The 14,067-nt window shown below is 35.0% G+C and overlaps 2 protein-coding genes across 2 annotated transcripts; one reads left to right on the forward strand and one right to left on the reverse strand.

Annotated features, from left to right (window-relative positions):
- Nucleotides 1-2,024: 2,024 nt before the first annotated feature.
- Nucleotides 2,025-6,144, reverse strand: LOC143556036 (plastoglobule-localized metallopeptidase 48, chloroplastic-like). Its single transcript, XM_077045473.1, has 8 exons — nucleotides 5,767-6,144; nucleotides 4,820-4,877; nucleotides 4,022-4,089; nucleotides 3,712-3,891; nucleotides 3,542-3,638; nucleotides 3,359-3,468; nucleotides 3,140-3,273; nucleotides 2,025-2,427 (listed from the first exon to the last, which is right to left on the reverse strand). Exons 1-8 carry the CDS (start codon nucleotides 6,016-6,018, stop codon nucleotides 2,292-2,294), a joined length of 1,035 nt encoding a protein of 344 aa, XP_076901588.1. The 5' UTR covers nucleotides 6,019-6,144; the 3' UTR covers nucleotides 2,025-2,291.
- A 3,163-nt stretch (nucleotides 6,145-9,307) lies between these two features.
- On the forward strand, nucleotides 9,308-13,842 carry LOC143556028 (mitochondrial import receptor subunit TOM20-like). The gene is made up of 6 exons (XM_077045464.1): nucleotides 9,308-9,440; nucleotides 10,087-10,165; nucleotides 10,249-10,418; nucleotides 10,554-10,601; nucleotides 12,499-12,597; nucleotides 13,478-13,842. Exons 1-6 carry the CDS (start codon nucleotides 9,345-9,347, stop codon nucleotides 13,601-13,603), a joined length of 618 nt encoding a protein of 205 aa, XP_076901579.1. The 5' UTR covers nucleotides 9,308-9,344; the 3' UTR covers nucleotides 13,604-13,842.
- The last annotated feature ends 225 nt before the right edge of the window (nucleotides 13,843-14,067 follow it).

Consider the following 14,067-nt stretch of genomic DNA (forward strand, 5'->3'; position numbering starts at 1 on the left):
CATGAACAAACTGCGATTGGGAACAACAGGAGCATCTGCTAGTTCACGATTTAATGTTTGTATTTTTGAGTTAAATCATGAACAACAGTTCTTGGCAGAGATTTCTTCAGTGTTAATGATTTAATGTTTGTATTTTTGAGTTACGAATATGCGATAACGATTTAATGTTTGTATTTTGAATGTAAAAACTATAAATGAAAGTTATGTGTTTTTAATCTTTGGTTTGTTGAAAACACATTCACCAACACACACTCATACTCATCTTCCAAGCAAAGAACCCTAACAACGAAAGCAAAGAATGGCTTCGGTCAGTCCGTTTTGCCTTGTAGTTACCGTTTTGCCTTGTAGTTACCGGTTTGTTTGTACTGTGAAAAAATAATGGTCTTCATTAAGTACAAAATATAAAAAACAAATATTCGTATTTGAAACCGCGAAATTTAAAAAAAAAAAAAAAAAAAAAAAAAAACCGGTTAATAAAAAAACCGGTTAATAAAAAAACCGGTTTATTAACCGGTTCTAACCGGTTTCTAAACCGGTCCTAACCGGTTAGACCGGTTAGGGTTTTGACAGCAAAAAACCGGTTATTAACCGGTCCGGTTATTAACCGAACCGGTTTTTTTCCGGGCCAAAAAAACCGGTCCGGTTAATAACCGAACCGGTTTTTTTAAAAAAACCGGTTTGTGCACCTCTAGTTATAAATGGATCAATTCTTGACCTTGCATATAATATTATTTATTTTACAAAGTCGTTTTTTTGTGTTTAGGCCACTGCACTTTTTAATTTAAAAAACCTTAGTTGTCTTACTTTGACTCTCAATAGACAAGTAACATCTCATTGTTTATCTAAATTGTTTACCTAACCTACAAGTTTACTTAACCTTCATTCTTTTTGGTATGTAAGAGATAATAAAATGGATGAGGGAAAGAAAAAAAATAAATAATTACTATTCCATTGTCATGTTTAATTTACATATAAAAATGAAATAAATCGTTACTTTATAATGTTATTTGATAGACACAAAAAAATACAGAAATAATATACAAATGACAAAATTACCTCGACCTCAATAAAGAAAGTTTACCCAAAAAAAATGGGAATGGCGGCGACACTAGCGATGATGGTGGTGACAGCAATAATGGCGATGTCGGTGGTGATGGCGGCAATATATAGCAATGGTGACAACAATTGTGATGGTGAATATAGATAAATCAGATGAGTTGATTACTTGATGTTATATTTTCATGGACTTTGTCTTGCTTGTAATAATAAGATAATATTTTTAGTGAACTAGAGAAGATTAATTTGTTAATTAGGTTGGAAACCTGGGTAAGTGGGTATTAACTGGATCAAATTAAAATTAAAATTAAAATTAAAATATTTATTTGGGACTCACAAAATTCCAGTGTGAAATCTAGTCAAATGTGTCGGTGAGCTTGTGTGATGTGTGAACTAGAGTGTTCACATTATGTTTTAACCTTTTGTCTGACTATTTGTCTATTTATTTATTTATTTTAGAATAGTGACTTTCTTCTTTGCTAAGCTATCGCGCTTTTTATATTTTTAGAGTTTCATTCTTTCACTCTAGCCAGACTATGATATTTAATCGGGCCTATGCTGACTTCAAAGTTCGGCTTGGACGTTTCCCCGAAAACCATACCGTCGACTGCCACTTGACAGTCGATGTGCGTTGAACAGAATTCTCTGGTGTAACACACGGTGGGACTATAACCCGCGTTGGCTCGGGATTCGACAACCTCGCAAGACCTATCTCAAATTTTTCATTACCGATATCCACCCAAAGTATCACTAGAGGGATTGAACTTGGGTCTATATTGAATAACCAAAGCTTCATACCATTAGGACACAAGTACACGTATATTAGGGAGATGGAATAATTAATATCAATAATTTAAATTATATACTAACAAAGAAAATTAGATGATCTATAGTAAAAAGTTTCTCGGCTTACCGCCACGCTCAGATCATTAATCATAGTTGATGAGATTTCATTAGGCAACATGGTATAGCTCAACCAGAGTTCATATTAACAAGTATAAACATATTTTCGAACCATGATATTTCAATTTGTACATGTATACGAAAGGTCATATATATACGAGTGTGTATAACCAGACGCGGTCTAAAAATTTGTATAACTAGATGAATGCTTATCCAATCAACACCAGAGTGGCAAGAATCCATAGCTTATCAAACTGTTTCATATTGAAGTTCGATATCGAGTACTAAGAGCAACCTTTACCTCATTAACTATTTAATCTTTCCCCAATCTGCTACACATTTTGCGCAGGGTTTGTACTAATAGCCCGTTTCATAAGAGTTTTATAATCTTGACTTCTTGACCACTCGTCAATCTCACGGGCTCTTAGTACTGGAAGAGGATGCGAAAGTTGCCTTGTTTGTGCATTCCTGGAGAAAAAGAAAAAGAAGAGAAGTTTGGGTTATGTTATATATTTACATCGAGTGAACTGCGGTTTCCGTCCCTGTGGTTTGTCTAAATATGCGGTTTTTGTCCCTATGGTTTCATTTCACTTGCAATTAAACTCAAAACTCATTAACTCCGTTAAGTCTGGTCGTTAAACTTATCAGTGTGCCCCTCAGTGAGGGGCATTATTGTCCTTTTTCTCCCCAAATAAACCACAGTCGTAATTCGCAAGCCTCCTCACATGAGGGGCTGAGTGTATTTGGGGAAAAAAAAGGACAAAACTGCCCCTCACATGACGGGTACGCTGATGGGTTTAACGACCAGACTTAACGAGGTTAATGAATTCGGGTTTAATTGCATGTGAAATGAAACCACAGGGATAAAAATCGCAAACTTGAAATATTGGACTAAAACCGCAGATTTGGACAAACCATAAGGACGAAAATCGCAGTTTACTCTTTATATCTCTAAAAGGGTCAAATGGGATGAAAGTTGCATAAAACTCCTCTAAATTACATTATAGAATAGAAACGAGCCAAAAATAAGTATTTTGAACAAGAAGTCTTCAAGGTCAAAACTTGTTTTAACCCGCAAAGAAATTTCTCATTCTGACACAAACCCGTTTTGAGTCTTTTGACCCGTTACCAAAAATGCCCATTTTGCCCTCTTAACTCCATTATAGAGCTAAAATTTTACCTTATATACCATCCAACAGGACTTGCTGCTGCCTTTTCATAAGACCGGGCTTGTTCTAAAAACGCATCCACGTTTAACTGATCAGCCAAAGACGGGCAACCTCCAGCAAGTTTCATTAGGACAGACATGACCACCTCTTGTAGGATCATGTAAAAAAAATAAAAAAAATAAAAAGAATAAAAATATAAAAAGTAATAATAAAACTCGCTTAATGTATACCTTGGGGTCTTGAACTACAAGAAGAGCAGCCCGATCACAAGTAAGCTCTGCAGCTCGAAGCCAACGAAATAATTGTTCTTCTAAATTCTGAGCTATCATACCTCCAATCCCTGAAAACATTAAATAATTTGTCAGATTTTCATAACTTAATTTCTTAAATTTTTAACTTATGGCCAAACGTACCAGGTATAGTATAGGCTCCAACGGTAAGAATATTCGCTAAGGTTAGCCATACACCGTGGTCACATTTAAGGTGTCCTAACTCATGAGCTAAAACAGCCTGTTGATAAATCGTGTTAATAGCATTTAATTATATCTAAAATCAAGACTACGTAAAATATAATATAAGTTACCTGCAACTCCTTTCTTGTAAGAAGCTCTATAAGGCTTGTATGAACAACAACAAATGGTTTTTTACCGTTAATGGCTAGAGTGTATGCATTAGGTAAGGGGCTTTGGCGTACATACAAGTCGGGTGCTTCTATTTTCAGTGCTGCAGCTGACTGGACCATTAAGTGATGAAGTTCTGAGAGCTGGAAGATATTAAAAAAATAAAAATAAATAATCTTTCACTAGCATGTTACTTCAAAAAATACATATAAGACCAAATAACAGCATGATATATTGTATTATAGGTTAATAGTTCACAAAGTATAAATTAACCTGATTTTCAGATACAAGAACAGAGGTCCCTATGTTTTCAAGTACCATGACCTGTTCTGATACACTCCCTGCATTTTGATGTGAAACTTAGAATGCTAGAAATATAGAAATCCAAGAGTATTGCCTATAGATAGGGCTGTAAACGAACTGAATGTTCAGCAAAGTGTTCGTGAATTGTTCGGCAATTGGAAGTTCGTTTATGTTCGCTCGTTTAATATAACGAGCATAAATAAGAAATTCCGCTTGAGTAACTAAATGAATGAACACGAACAGAGACTGTGCTTGTTCAAATGTGTTCGTGAGCGTTCGCTAATGTATTCGTATACGTTCGTTCATGTTTGTTAATGTTTGTTCATTAAAGGCTTTTAATACTTTTTAATGCCTTTTTCGAATCTTATCATATGGATTAAATCAAAATTGTTAGTTAAAAAACTAAAAAAATATATACCAGTATTATGCGACTTGGTAGGCGGAACAAACCATTGACACTGACCATTCTTGATTAGCCAAATCAAATTAAACAGTGTTTACATTAACCGTTCACAAACAAGGTCATTTCCTTAATGAACGAACACGAAAAAGAAATTCCATTCGGTTAGCTGTTCACGAACCACTCGCTTGTCCGATAAAAAATTAACGGGCGAACATGAACAAGGCCTTGTTCCGTTCAGTTCGGTCTCTACTTATAGATACAAAAATATCACTGCAAGCACAAGATTTCTAACCTAAGCAAGCTACAATCATACAAGTCAACAACAGTTTTCAATCAAGGAGATATAGAAAGTCACTATTATTTACCTAACAAAGCCTTCCCAATCTCGTTCAAACCCGGAATCGCCTTCAAAAGCAGCGTATTCTGAACAACATATTGAATAGTTTAACTGAAGAAATCATGCTTATATGCTATGCAGTCGATATCACCGATATACCAGTTATTGGTTCCTTCCTAAAATATCAGTCAGAATATCGGCGATATTGACCGGTATCATGTTTTAAGTATTAATTATCAATTTGTAGTGCTCAATGTTAGTGTTTTTAAGTCTTAATCAATTCCTACTTGCTACAATTATTAGTGTTTTGGTATATACAAAAGGTTAATTTGTTAACGGTAAGAGAGTATACTTAGGGGTGCAATCGAGCCGAGCTACTCGAGATCGGCTCGTTAAAAAGCTCGATCGATCCGAGCCTAATCGAGCTCGAGCTCAAGCCTAAACGTAAGCTTGTTTAATAAACGAGCCCGAGGTTCACTTATCGAGCTCGAACCGGCTCGCGAGCCTGCCATTTATATGATTTTTTAATATATATTTAATAACCACTAATTAATATATATAATGCTATGAAAAATATAACTAAATAATATATATTATTTTATACATAAAATTATAATTGAAAAAAACATATATATAAATAATTATAAATATAAAAAAGTTAATTAATAAATAGTAAACGAGTCTAGCCCGAGCCGAACTCGCGCTTGAGAATCTACTCACGAGCCGAGCTTGAGCTTTGAAAATAGAGCTCAAAACGAGTAGAGCTCTTGGCTCGGCTCGTTTGCACCCCTAAGTTTACTAAATTAATAATTATTAGTGTTAAATTGTCATATATAAGAATTTTACATAATAATAATAATAATAATAAAATTACCATTTACCAATATTCCACCGCGATAATCGATAGGCGATATTAACTGCTTATAGCTTATTATATATATAAACAAAATGATGATAATTATATAGTAATGGGACCTGCTTATCAAGAGGATGTCTAAAGTCATCGGCATCGAGATCACGAAACGAAAACAATGAAGAAGAAGTTGTTGTTGTTGCTTCTGCTTTACAAACAGATATCTGAATTCGATGATTCCTGTTTAGTGATCGAATTAACTTAGCATAAGATGAAGTGTATATTACAGGCTTGCTTCTGGATATATGAAACCGGAAACAAAGCGATGATGATTTAGCGGCTAAATTCAACGACGAGAGTGAAGCAATTGCCATTGAATTGAAAAATTGGTGGATTAGGCTTTGATCGTCCTGAGGATGATTTTATTTTTATTTTTATTTTTATTTTTATTTTACACTATTGGTATATGTGTGTGTTGTGTGTCTCGTCTTCATCCGTATGTATGGTTGAGTGTTTGCCGCCACTTGTTTTTTCTGTTGACCTCCTATAAAGTTATCATTTTTCGTAGAAAAAAATCGAAGGGGATGTTCGGGATTCTTTATTTTACGTCTGATGTTTTAAAAATCGGTTTAAACCGACCGGTTGAACCAGTTAAACCCGGATTTCGTACAGTAGGCCGGTATTTTGAGTCTTGTATTTTTGACTGGTTTGATAGAACATCGTAACAACGGTTTTTGTCTAAAATACTGGTTTTTAACGGTAAACCGTTTTAAGCCCGAGAAATTTTTTTATATTTGCGGCCCATATTTTTTCAAAATTACTTTTAACCCAATAATTAATATTCAAACGTGTAAACTTTAGGACTATTTTTTTAAAACTGAGTGTTTTTGCATTATTTTTTCAATATGGATTAACTTTTAGATGATTTTTTGTTATAGGAATCATTTAGTTTTTGGGTTGAAGTTATATTTATAGGAAATTATAAGATAAACTATTCAACTGGTTGAACCTCCCAGTATAACCCGGTTCAACTTGTTGTACCATTTTTTAGCTCAATCCAGTATAAGTAAAATACTGGTTTTTAAAACATTGATTTTACTTTCCTGTAGCTTATAACTTATGTCTTAAATAAGTTATAAGGAGGTAAAATAAGGAATCTCAAACACCACCCGAAATGTCCTTTAAACTTTTTAGCTTGTGTTTGGATCATTAACATGTAATTTACTCACATGATCGATTCCTTTTCACTAGGAGGATAGTGAAAGAATAGCATGGTCCAAACATTTTTTTTATCACATGTGAGAATTTGAATCCAAAATCTTCTTTATATATTAAAATATTGAGGTTAAGCAGTTTCTTGATATCGGTTTTAAATCGAAACCAACTTTACAGTTCCTAACCAGTTTTAAAAGGTAAATCTTTAACCTATGTTATGTAGCCAGCTTAGTTCAGTTATTAATTGGTTTAACGATAATAACAAATTGATATTAACCTTAACTTACTGAAATTTACCACATTAATACTAACCTTATTAACCTATGTTATGTTAACCGATTTCAGTTAATCAAGTCTTGTATGAAAAATCCGTAAACGAGATCCGACCATCGGCTTGTAACCGGTTTTTCTATATCAGTTAATAACCGGCTTTGGTTTCAGTTAGGTTAACCAGATAGAATTTGCACCTTAAACTGACGCTACAATCCAAGGGGATACATATCGTTGTGGGCTAACGCAGGGGGGCACCACCACCTACCACGTTGACCACCACCCCTCACTGTGTCCCTAGCATGGTGTTTAACGTCCCTCACTTTTGTTAACTCGGAGATGAAGGTGCACAAATCAGTTTTTATAATACTCGGTTTCAGGTACACGAAACCGGGTTCGGGTATGACCGGGTATTAGAAAATCGGGCATTGGTCATTTATGCGTCGAGTTCGGGTCCGGATATTGTCTCTAAAAATCATACCATGTACACCAAGTTCAAGTCATGTATAAATTCCTGTATTATAAAACCGAGTATTTGAATACCCTATTTCTATTTCCATTTTCGAGTATTGAAAAAAACCCTATATTCGGGTATAGATTGAGTTTTAAAGTGACTGCACTTTTTGGGGGTATATTTCGAGTATAGATCAGATATTTGAAAAACCCGGTTCCTGATAACCGTCGTTCAAGTCAATCAAAAACCTAATTAAACTACCTAGATAGGATAAGTAAGGTATCGTATCTACCAGGAGTATGTGGTCAATGTAATCGTGTAACAGATTTCTAATATTATGAAGTAACAGATTCTAGCGCTGATCACACAAGCAAAAAAAGTTGGTTTTAACAATAATAAGCAAATAATAACTTTCAAACAATTAATAGAAACAAATCACACCCGGGGTTTAAGTAAGCAAATATACAGTAATCTCATGTTCACTTAACAAATTAATTGTCAATGATCAAATCAGATTGCCTAACTAGGCAAATCTTAGGCATTAACAATCGCTAACACACGGTACTGGTTATCAAACAATCCATGACAATGTGACTCAACTAAGGGCAATTGTATGCTTCATCAAATTCAAACTAGTCAAAACAACCCTATAAGCAATTATCATAGCAACCGGCAAACTAATCGTTCTGATCGAAATAAACCTAAACCGACTGAGTGCACAGTAATACTAAACATCAGTACTTATAGATCAATCACAAACAATTACAAAATCATTCGTTCTTAAACACATGAGAAAACTGAAAAATACAAACTCTACATCCCGGGTATGACTTGAGGAGACTAGCCACTCATGGTGATGATTTGGTCTTCACTTGATGTTTGGTAGGCCATGAATATGAATTAAGAAGATGAATCAATATTAATATGGCTGTGTTTTGTTTCCTCTCCTCGTTACCTCGTGCTGCCGCCTCTCCAAATAATAATAATAATAATAATCCCCTAACTCTCATGACCCTGCTAACCTTTATCCTCCTTTTCTTTTCGATGCTCCGACCCATATCGCCCAACGTTAAGAAAAGCCCAAGTCATCTTTTAATTTCAATTCCATAAGGTTGAAAATGACGTGACCATGTTGTATTATATATTCAAAACAATCTTCTAATTTCCTTTTAATTATTTTACTTCCATCCACAATTATATATTAATTAATATAAATGTAAGCTCCATATTGTCACGTTTATTATTATTATTATTAAACTCCGAATCAGACGCGCATCAAACTCAATTTCTCTGAGACTCTAAAGCAAGCTCAAAAATGTCACCAATTAATATCTTTAATGCTCAATTACCTGAAATATAAAAACACACTTGAAGTACCAAAGTTCACACTAAAAACTAAATAAACCCACTAAAATAAAACATATAAATACATGATTTACGGTCAACCATCAGTTCCGAAAATGGATAAAGGTTTTTAGGTATTATCGAGTATAAATCGAGTCCAGTTCCAAATACAGGTTTTTTACTTAAATGCATACACTATCTTCACCATACGGTAAGTCGGGTTTTAAAAACCAGGGTATAAAAAAAAACCGGTTCTGAATTCGGGTTTTCGGAGATGTGGGGCCCCGAGCATTAGCCCATGAGGATGGTCGATGGGCCTAATCATGCTTTAGCTTAAAACGTGCTACGTAACACAATCCATCGCACCGTTAAACCCGCTGCTGCTGCTGCTGCTGCTTATCCACCGGAAATTGAACCATGGATATGCAAACTGATTTCGATCGTCTTCTCTTCTTCGAACACGCTCGCCGTGCTGCCGAAGTCACCTACACCAAAAACCCTCTAGATACCGAGGTATTTAAATTAATTAGGGTTTCTAATTTCATTTATATATAAATTATGTAATTCACCACTATTATATAATTAGGGAAAAACTAGCACACAAATTTAAATAAAGTTATTTAACGTTAACCGTTCGAATCAAGTAGTGTAACTATATATACAGTGTAATTATGTAATTACAATCGCACTATCGCACTATACTGTAATTACACTAGGTTCGAACAGTTAGCACGTTAATTTAATTTATATTTGTTCCAAACCCTATATAATTATATAAGTGTGAGATCTCGTATATATAATTGCACTATGTTGTATATATAATTACACACTTGATTCTCATAGTTAGCGCGTTAATTCAATTTGTATTTGATCTAAAACATATAAAATTATATAGGTGTGAGATCTCGTATAAATAAAATTATTATACTAAATATACAAATAACTAATTATAGATTTGAACTAGAGTAATTATGTTATAAAAAATAATATGTTGTAATAATAATTACTCTAGTTCAAAAATTATAGAGTAATAGTGTTTACACTTTACACTAGTGTTAACATAATTACACTAATTATTTGTACACTTCTCACGATAAAAGTCGTATTTGATTCAAACACTATATATATTAATTTGTTGTGTTACTTTATATTCATATAGAACCTAACCAGATGGGGAGGTGCTTTGCTCGAGTTATCAACCTTCCAGAGTGTTCAGGAATCAAAGTCCATGATTAAAGGTTGTTAACTTATGGCTATGGGTTTGTTGTATTTGAATGGATTGTTTGGTTAATGTTTGGTTTGGTTTGGTTTGGTTATGTAGAGGCGATTTCGAAACTGGATGAGGCGTTATCGATTGATCCGAAGAAGCATGATGCTTTGTGGTGTATGGGCAATGCGCAGACTTCGTATGCGTTTTTGACGCCGGATAAAGATGAGGCCAAGGGCTATTTTGATTCCGCTTATGTGTTCTTTAAGCAGGCTGTTGATGAGGTATTGATAATGTTGATATTTTGTATTAATTGTCATGCGTATGAAAAGTTTGACGGGCTGGGCATGTGGGATGAATTTAAATGATTAAGTTACGTTAGTTGGTGTCAGATGTGTAATGTAGTATGTTTGTTTCAGGATCCAGAGAACGAACTTTACCGCAAGTCATTTGAAGTGGCGACAAAGGTACAATTTTGTTCATTTTTTTTATCATTCTCTAGGTTAGTTTCGCATTTTTATGTGGTGATTGTGAATCTGAGTATCATCTTGAGAGATATTACATGAAGGAAGTTAGTTATAAGCTTGTGTTTGTTTCTTACTATTTGCATGATAATGGCAATTTTTTCCCCGTGTGCTAAAAGGAGTTGTTAGGAGGGTAAATTAGTAAGCGAGTTTGGTAATAAAAGTAGCTTAGGATGCTTTTGCGACAAGAGCTACTATTTTACATTGTTAGGTTTTACGTTAATTATCGACGTTCAAAAAGCACGGTAGCCCCATAGGCCGATATCCCTGATGATATTTACGAAACAGAATGATATTTATGTTCTCGTGATGATTGTTACCCTTGTGTTCTAATTAAGGAAGGTGATTTACACATCAGTCATTTGTTATCTATCCTTCCCAAAGAATCTTGCCAACCTGCATTATTCCTTTAACTCCATCACGTGTTACTAGTTATTGAAAAATTACTCTTTTCGAAGCTCGCGTACGAGATCGTCCTGATGATTGCTTTTGTTATTGTATTTCCTATGTTGCAAATGATATTTTGTACTAGAGTTGTCATTAATAGTACTAACTGGTGCCATCTAATAATATACAACAAAGCACACCTGATACCGCCACCGCTACTCTACCTCCATCACCACCACCACCACTACCGCCGCCACCACCGGGGTGGGGTGGGTGTTTTTTTCCCTAAACCAACTCATTTAACTCGGGGGTGGATGTTGGGTTTTTTTTTTCTCCTAAAGCGTTTCATTTTAACTCGAGGTGGCTGGTGTAAGTTGGGGTGCTTTTTTCCTAAAACGACTCATTTTTACTCGCGGTTGGGCTGGGTACTTTTTTTTCCAAAACAACTCATTTTAACCCGGGGTGGGTACCCTTTTATTTAAACGACTCATCTTAACTCAATTCTATCTTGGCTAAACTTGTTTTCGCTCCAACCAAATTGATAGATTTTTAAAACGGCCTGTAAGCTGTATTGACCCGAATTCATTTTGCTAGGAACCTGTTTTGACCCGAACTCACTATGCTTTCATAACCTGTTCAGTTTGCCAAGCCTATTTTAGATAGCGAAAGAAGCAAGCCTGGCCAGTTTTAGGTGTGCTTTGTCATATGTTATTACTGTGTTCGCAGCTCGTATCAGTTTCTACAGTTTACTAACAAAGAAGCTGTCTCTGGCTATGTAGTTTTTTTTTAAGAAACCTGATAGTCGATTGAGTAACTAACATCTATGTTTATTAGCAGTCTTTCATATCTATCTGTACGTTTTAAGTCTTCCCAATTCTTGTCAGTAACCACAATCCACCAAAAAGGTATAATAGAAAAGAATCAAGGAATAAAGCCTCTAAGTCATCTTTGGAAACAAAAAAGTAAATGAATTGAAATTTTGATAGTTTCCAACTTTCCATAAATATTTTTGTTATTGAAGATTACAAAAAAAAGCCGAGTTATATTGGCAAAGTTTCCGTTACATTGCAATATTGCATGATAGAACAGGAAAGAAAAAGCAGTCAGATGGATAGAATCGCATTTATTCCTTTATGTTTCATTCCATTCACGCAATAAAACAAAGTTATATTTCATTTTAATATTTTGCTCGGTGGAGTCCACTGATCTGTATATTTGGTTTGCTTGTTTATCATTTTGCTGTCTTGCATTGGATGTTATTGGGCACAACATTTCTGTTTAGCTGCATGTTATAAATCATTTAGTCACTCTTGTACAAACACAGCACATGAAAACATACATGTACACCAGAACGCAGCCTAGTGTTCAAGACATGTCCGTTCTTTTAGTTCGATATTACAATTATCTTAGTTTCTGTACCAGCTTAATGGATGACTAATTATTGTGATTTCAGGCTCCTGAATTACATGCAGAGGTCCATAAACAAAGTTTTAGTCAACAAGCTGTGGCACCCGGGGCTGGGGGAGGTCCATCGACTTCTTCAAGTGTGAAGGTATATTTTATTCTTCTCTCGTTTACATGCAAATCGTTCATTGTTTTTGTTGCTACAAGTGATTTCATTAAAATATGCCCCTCCGTCCCATTAAAAGTTGGGGGTGCAAACGAGCCGAGCCCGAGCTCGACCAGGCTCGAGCTCGGCTCGTTTAACTTATACGGAGCTCGAGCTCGAGCTTGGCTCGCTTTGTTCTTTATTAATAAAGCTCGAGCTCGGCTCGTTTTGTAGTTTTTCAAGCTCGAGCTCGGCTCGGGCTCGGCTGGTTTAATATTTATTAATTATTTTTTTTATATATTTATAATTATATTTGTATATTTATTTTCATAATAAATTTATATATAAAATAATATATGTTATTTAGTTATTTTTTTCCATAAAATTATATATATATATCAATTAATAATTATAAAATGTATAAATGACAGGCTCGTTTAGGCTCTCGAGCCGGCTCGGGCTCGGGCTCGTTTATTAAACGAGCTTTCTTTTAGGCTCGAGCTCGGGTTCGGGCTCGTTTAAGCTTGGCTCAATCGAGCTTTTTCACGAGCCAATCTCGAGTAGCTCGTGAGCAGCTCGGCTCGTTTGCACCCCTATTAAAAGTGTCCATATTTCTTTTTTTATTTGTCCCATTACAAGTGTCCACTTTCAAAATTTATTAGCCAATTTCCAAATTTACACTTAAACACACACAACTAGCATTAATACATATTATTGATGGACCCAATTTCCAAGGGCATTATTGTCATTTGGTAAGCAAAAAAAATAATCATTTAATCTACCTTAAACTATGTGTTTTTTAAACGGTGACACTTTTAATGGGACGGAGGTAGTAAAATTTATCTGTTGAATAAAAAGATAAATTGGTGGGTGTGAGGTGCAGGGTGCAAAGGCGCAAAAGAGCAGTGATCTGAAGTATGATATATTTGGATGGGTTATTCTTGCGGTTGGTATTGTGGCGTGGGTTGGATTCGCCAAGGCAAACTTACCACCACCACCGCAACGTTAAGCTATCACATGTTTAAAAGTAGATATGAGATATGATATTTGCATTGGCAGGAGTACCAGAGAAAGTTTTAAGTTTGTTTTGGGGAATGAGGAATGTTATTTAACGTTGACCACACCGCGTGAAAGATTGGTTAAAGATCTCTTGTTTTCTTAAATTTTACATTTTTTAGTCGAGTTCTATTAAGAAACTATATTTTGCTATTCATGCTACACTTTTCTGTCGTCACGAGTCTTTTTTTTTTCAAATACGATCTGAAACACTATATGAATACCGGTACACTATATGGAAACCTTTTTGACGAATAGATTTTGAGAGACGAAGAATTACACTGATTTTGCGTGCTTGCTGTACGGATTACTGAATACGAAGGGGAGTCAGGAGTGACTTAAGTGAATTGCTGCCGACGTGGTGGAGATCGAGAGAGAATTTGTCCGCGAAGCGTTACCATGCATCCTCGTTGGAGT

The sequence above is a fragment of the Bidens hawaiensis genome, unplaced genomic scaffold (genome assembly GCF_021521415.1).
Source record: "Bidens hawaiensis isolate Kalapana, Puna unplaced genomic scaffold, B.hawaiensis_p1.1 tig00018425_1, whole genome shotgun sequence".
Lineage (NCBI taxonomy): Eukaryota > Viridiplantae > Streptophyta > Magnoliopsida > Asterales > Asteraceae > Bidens > Bidens hawaiensis.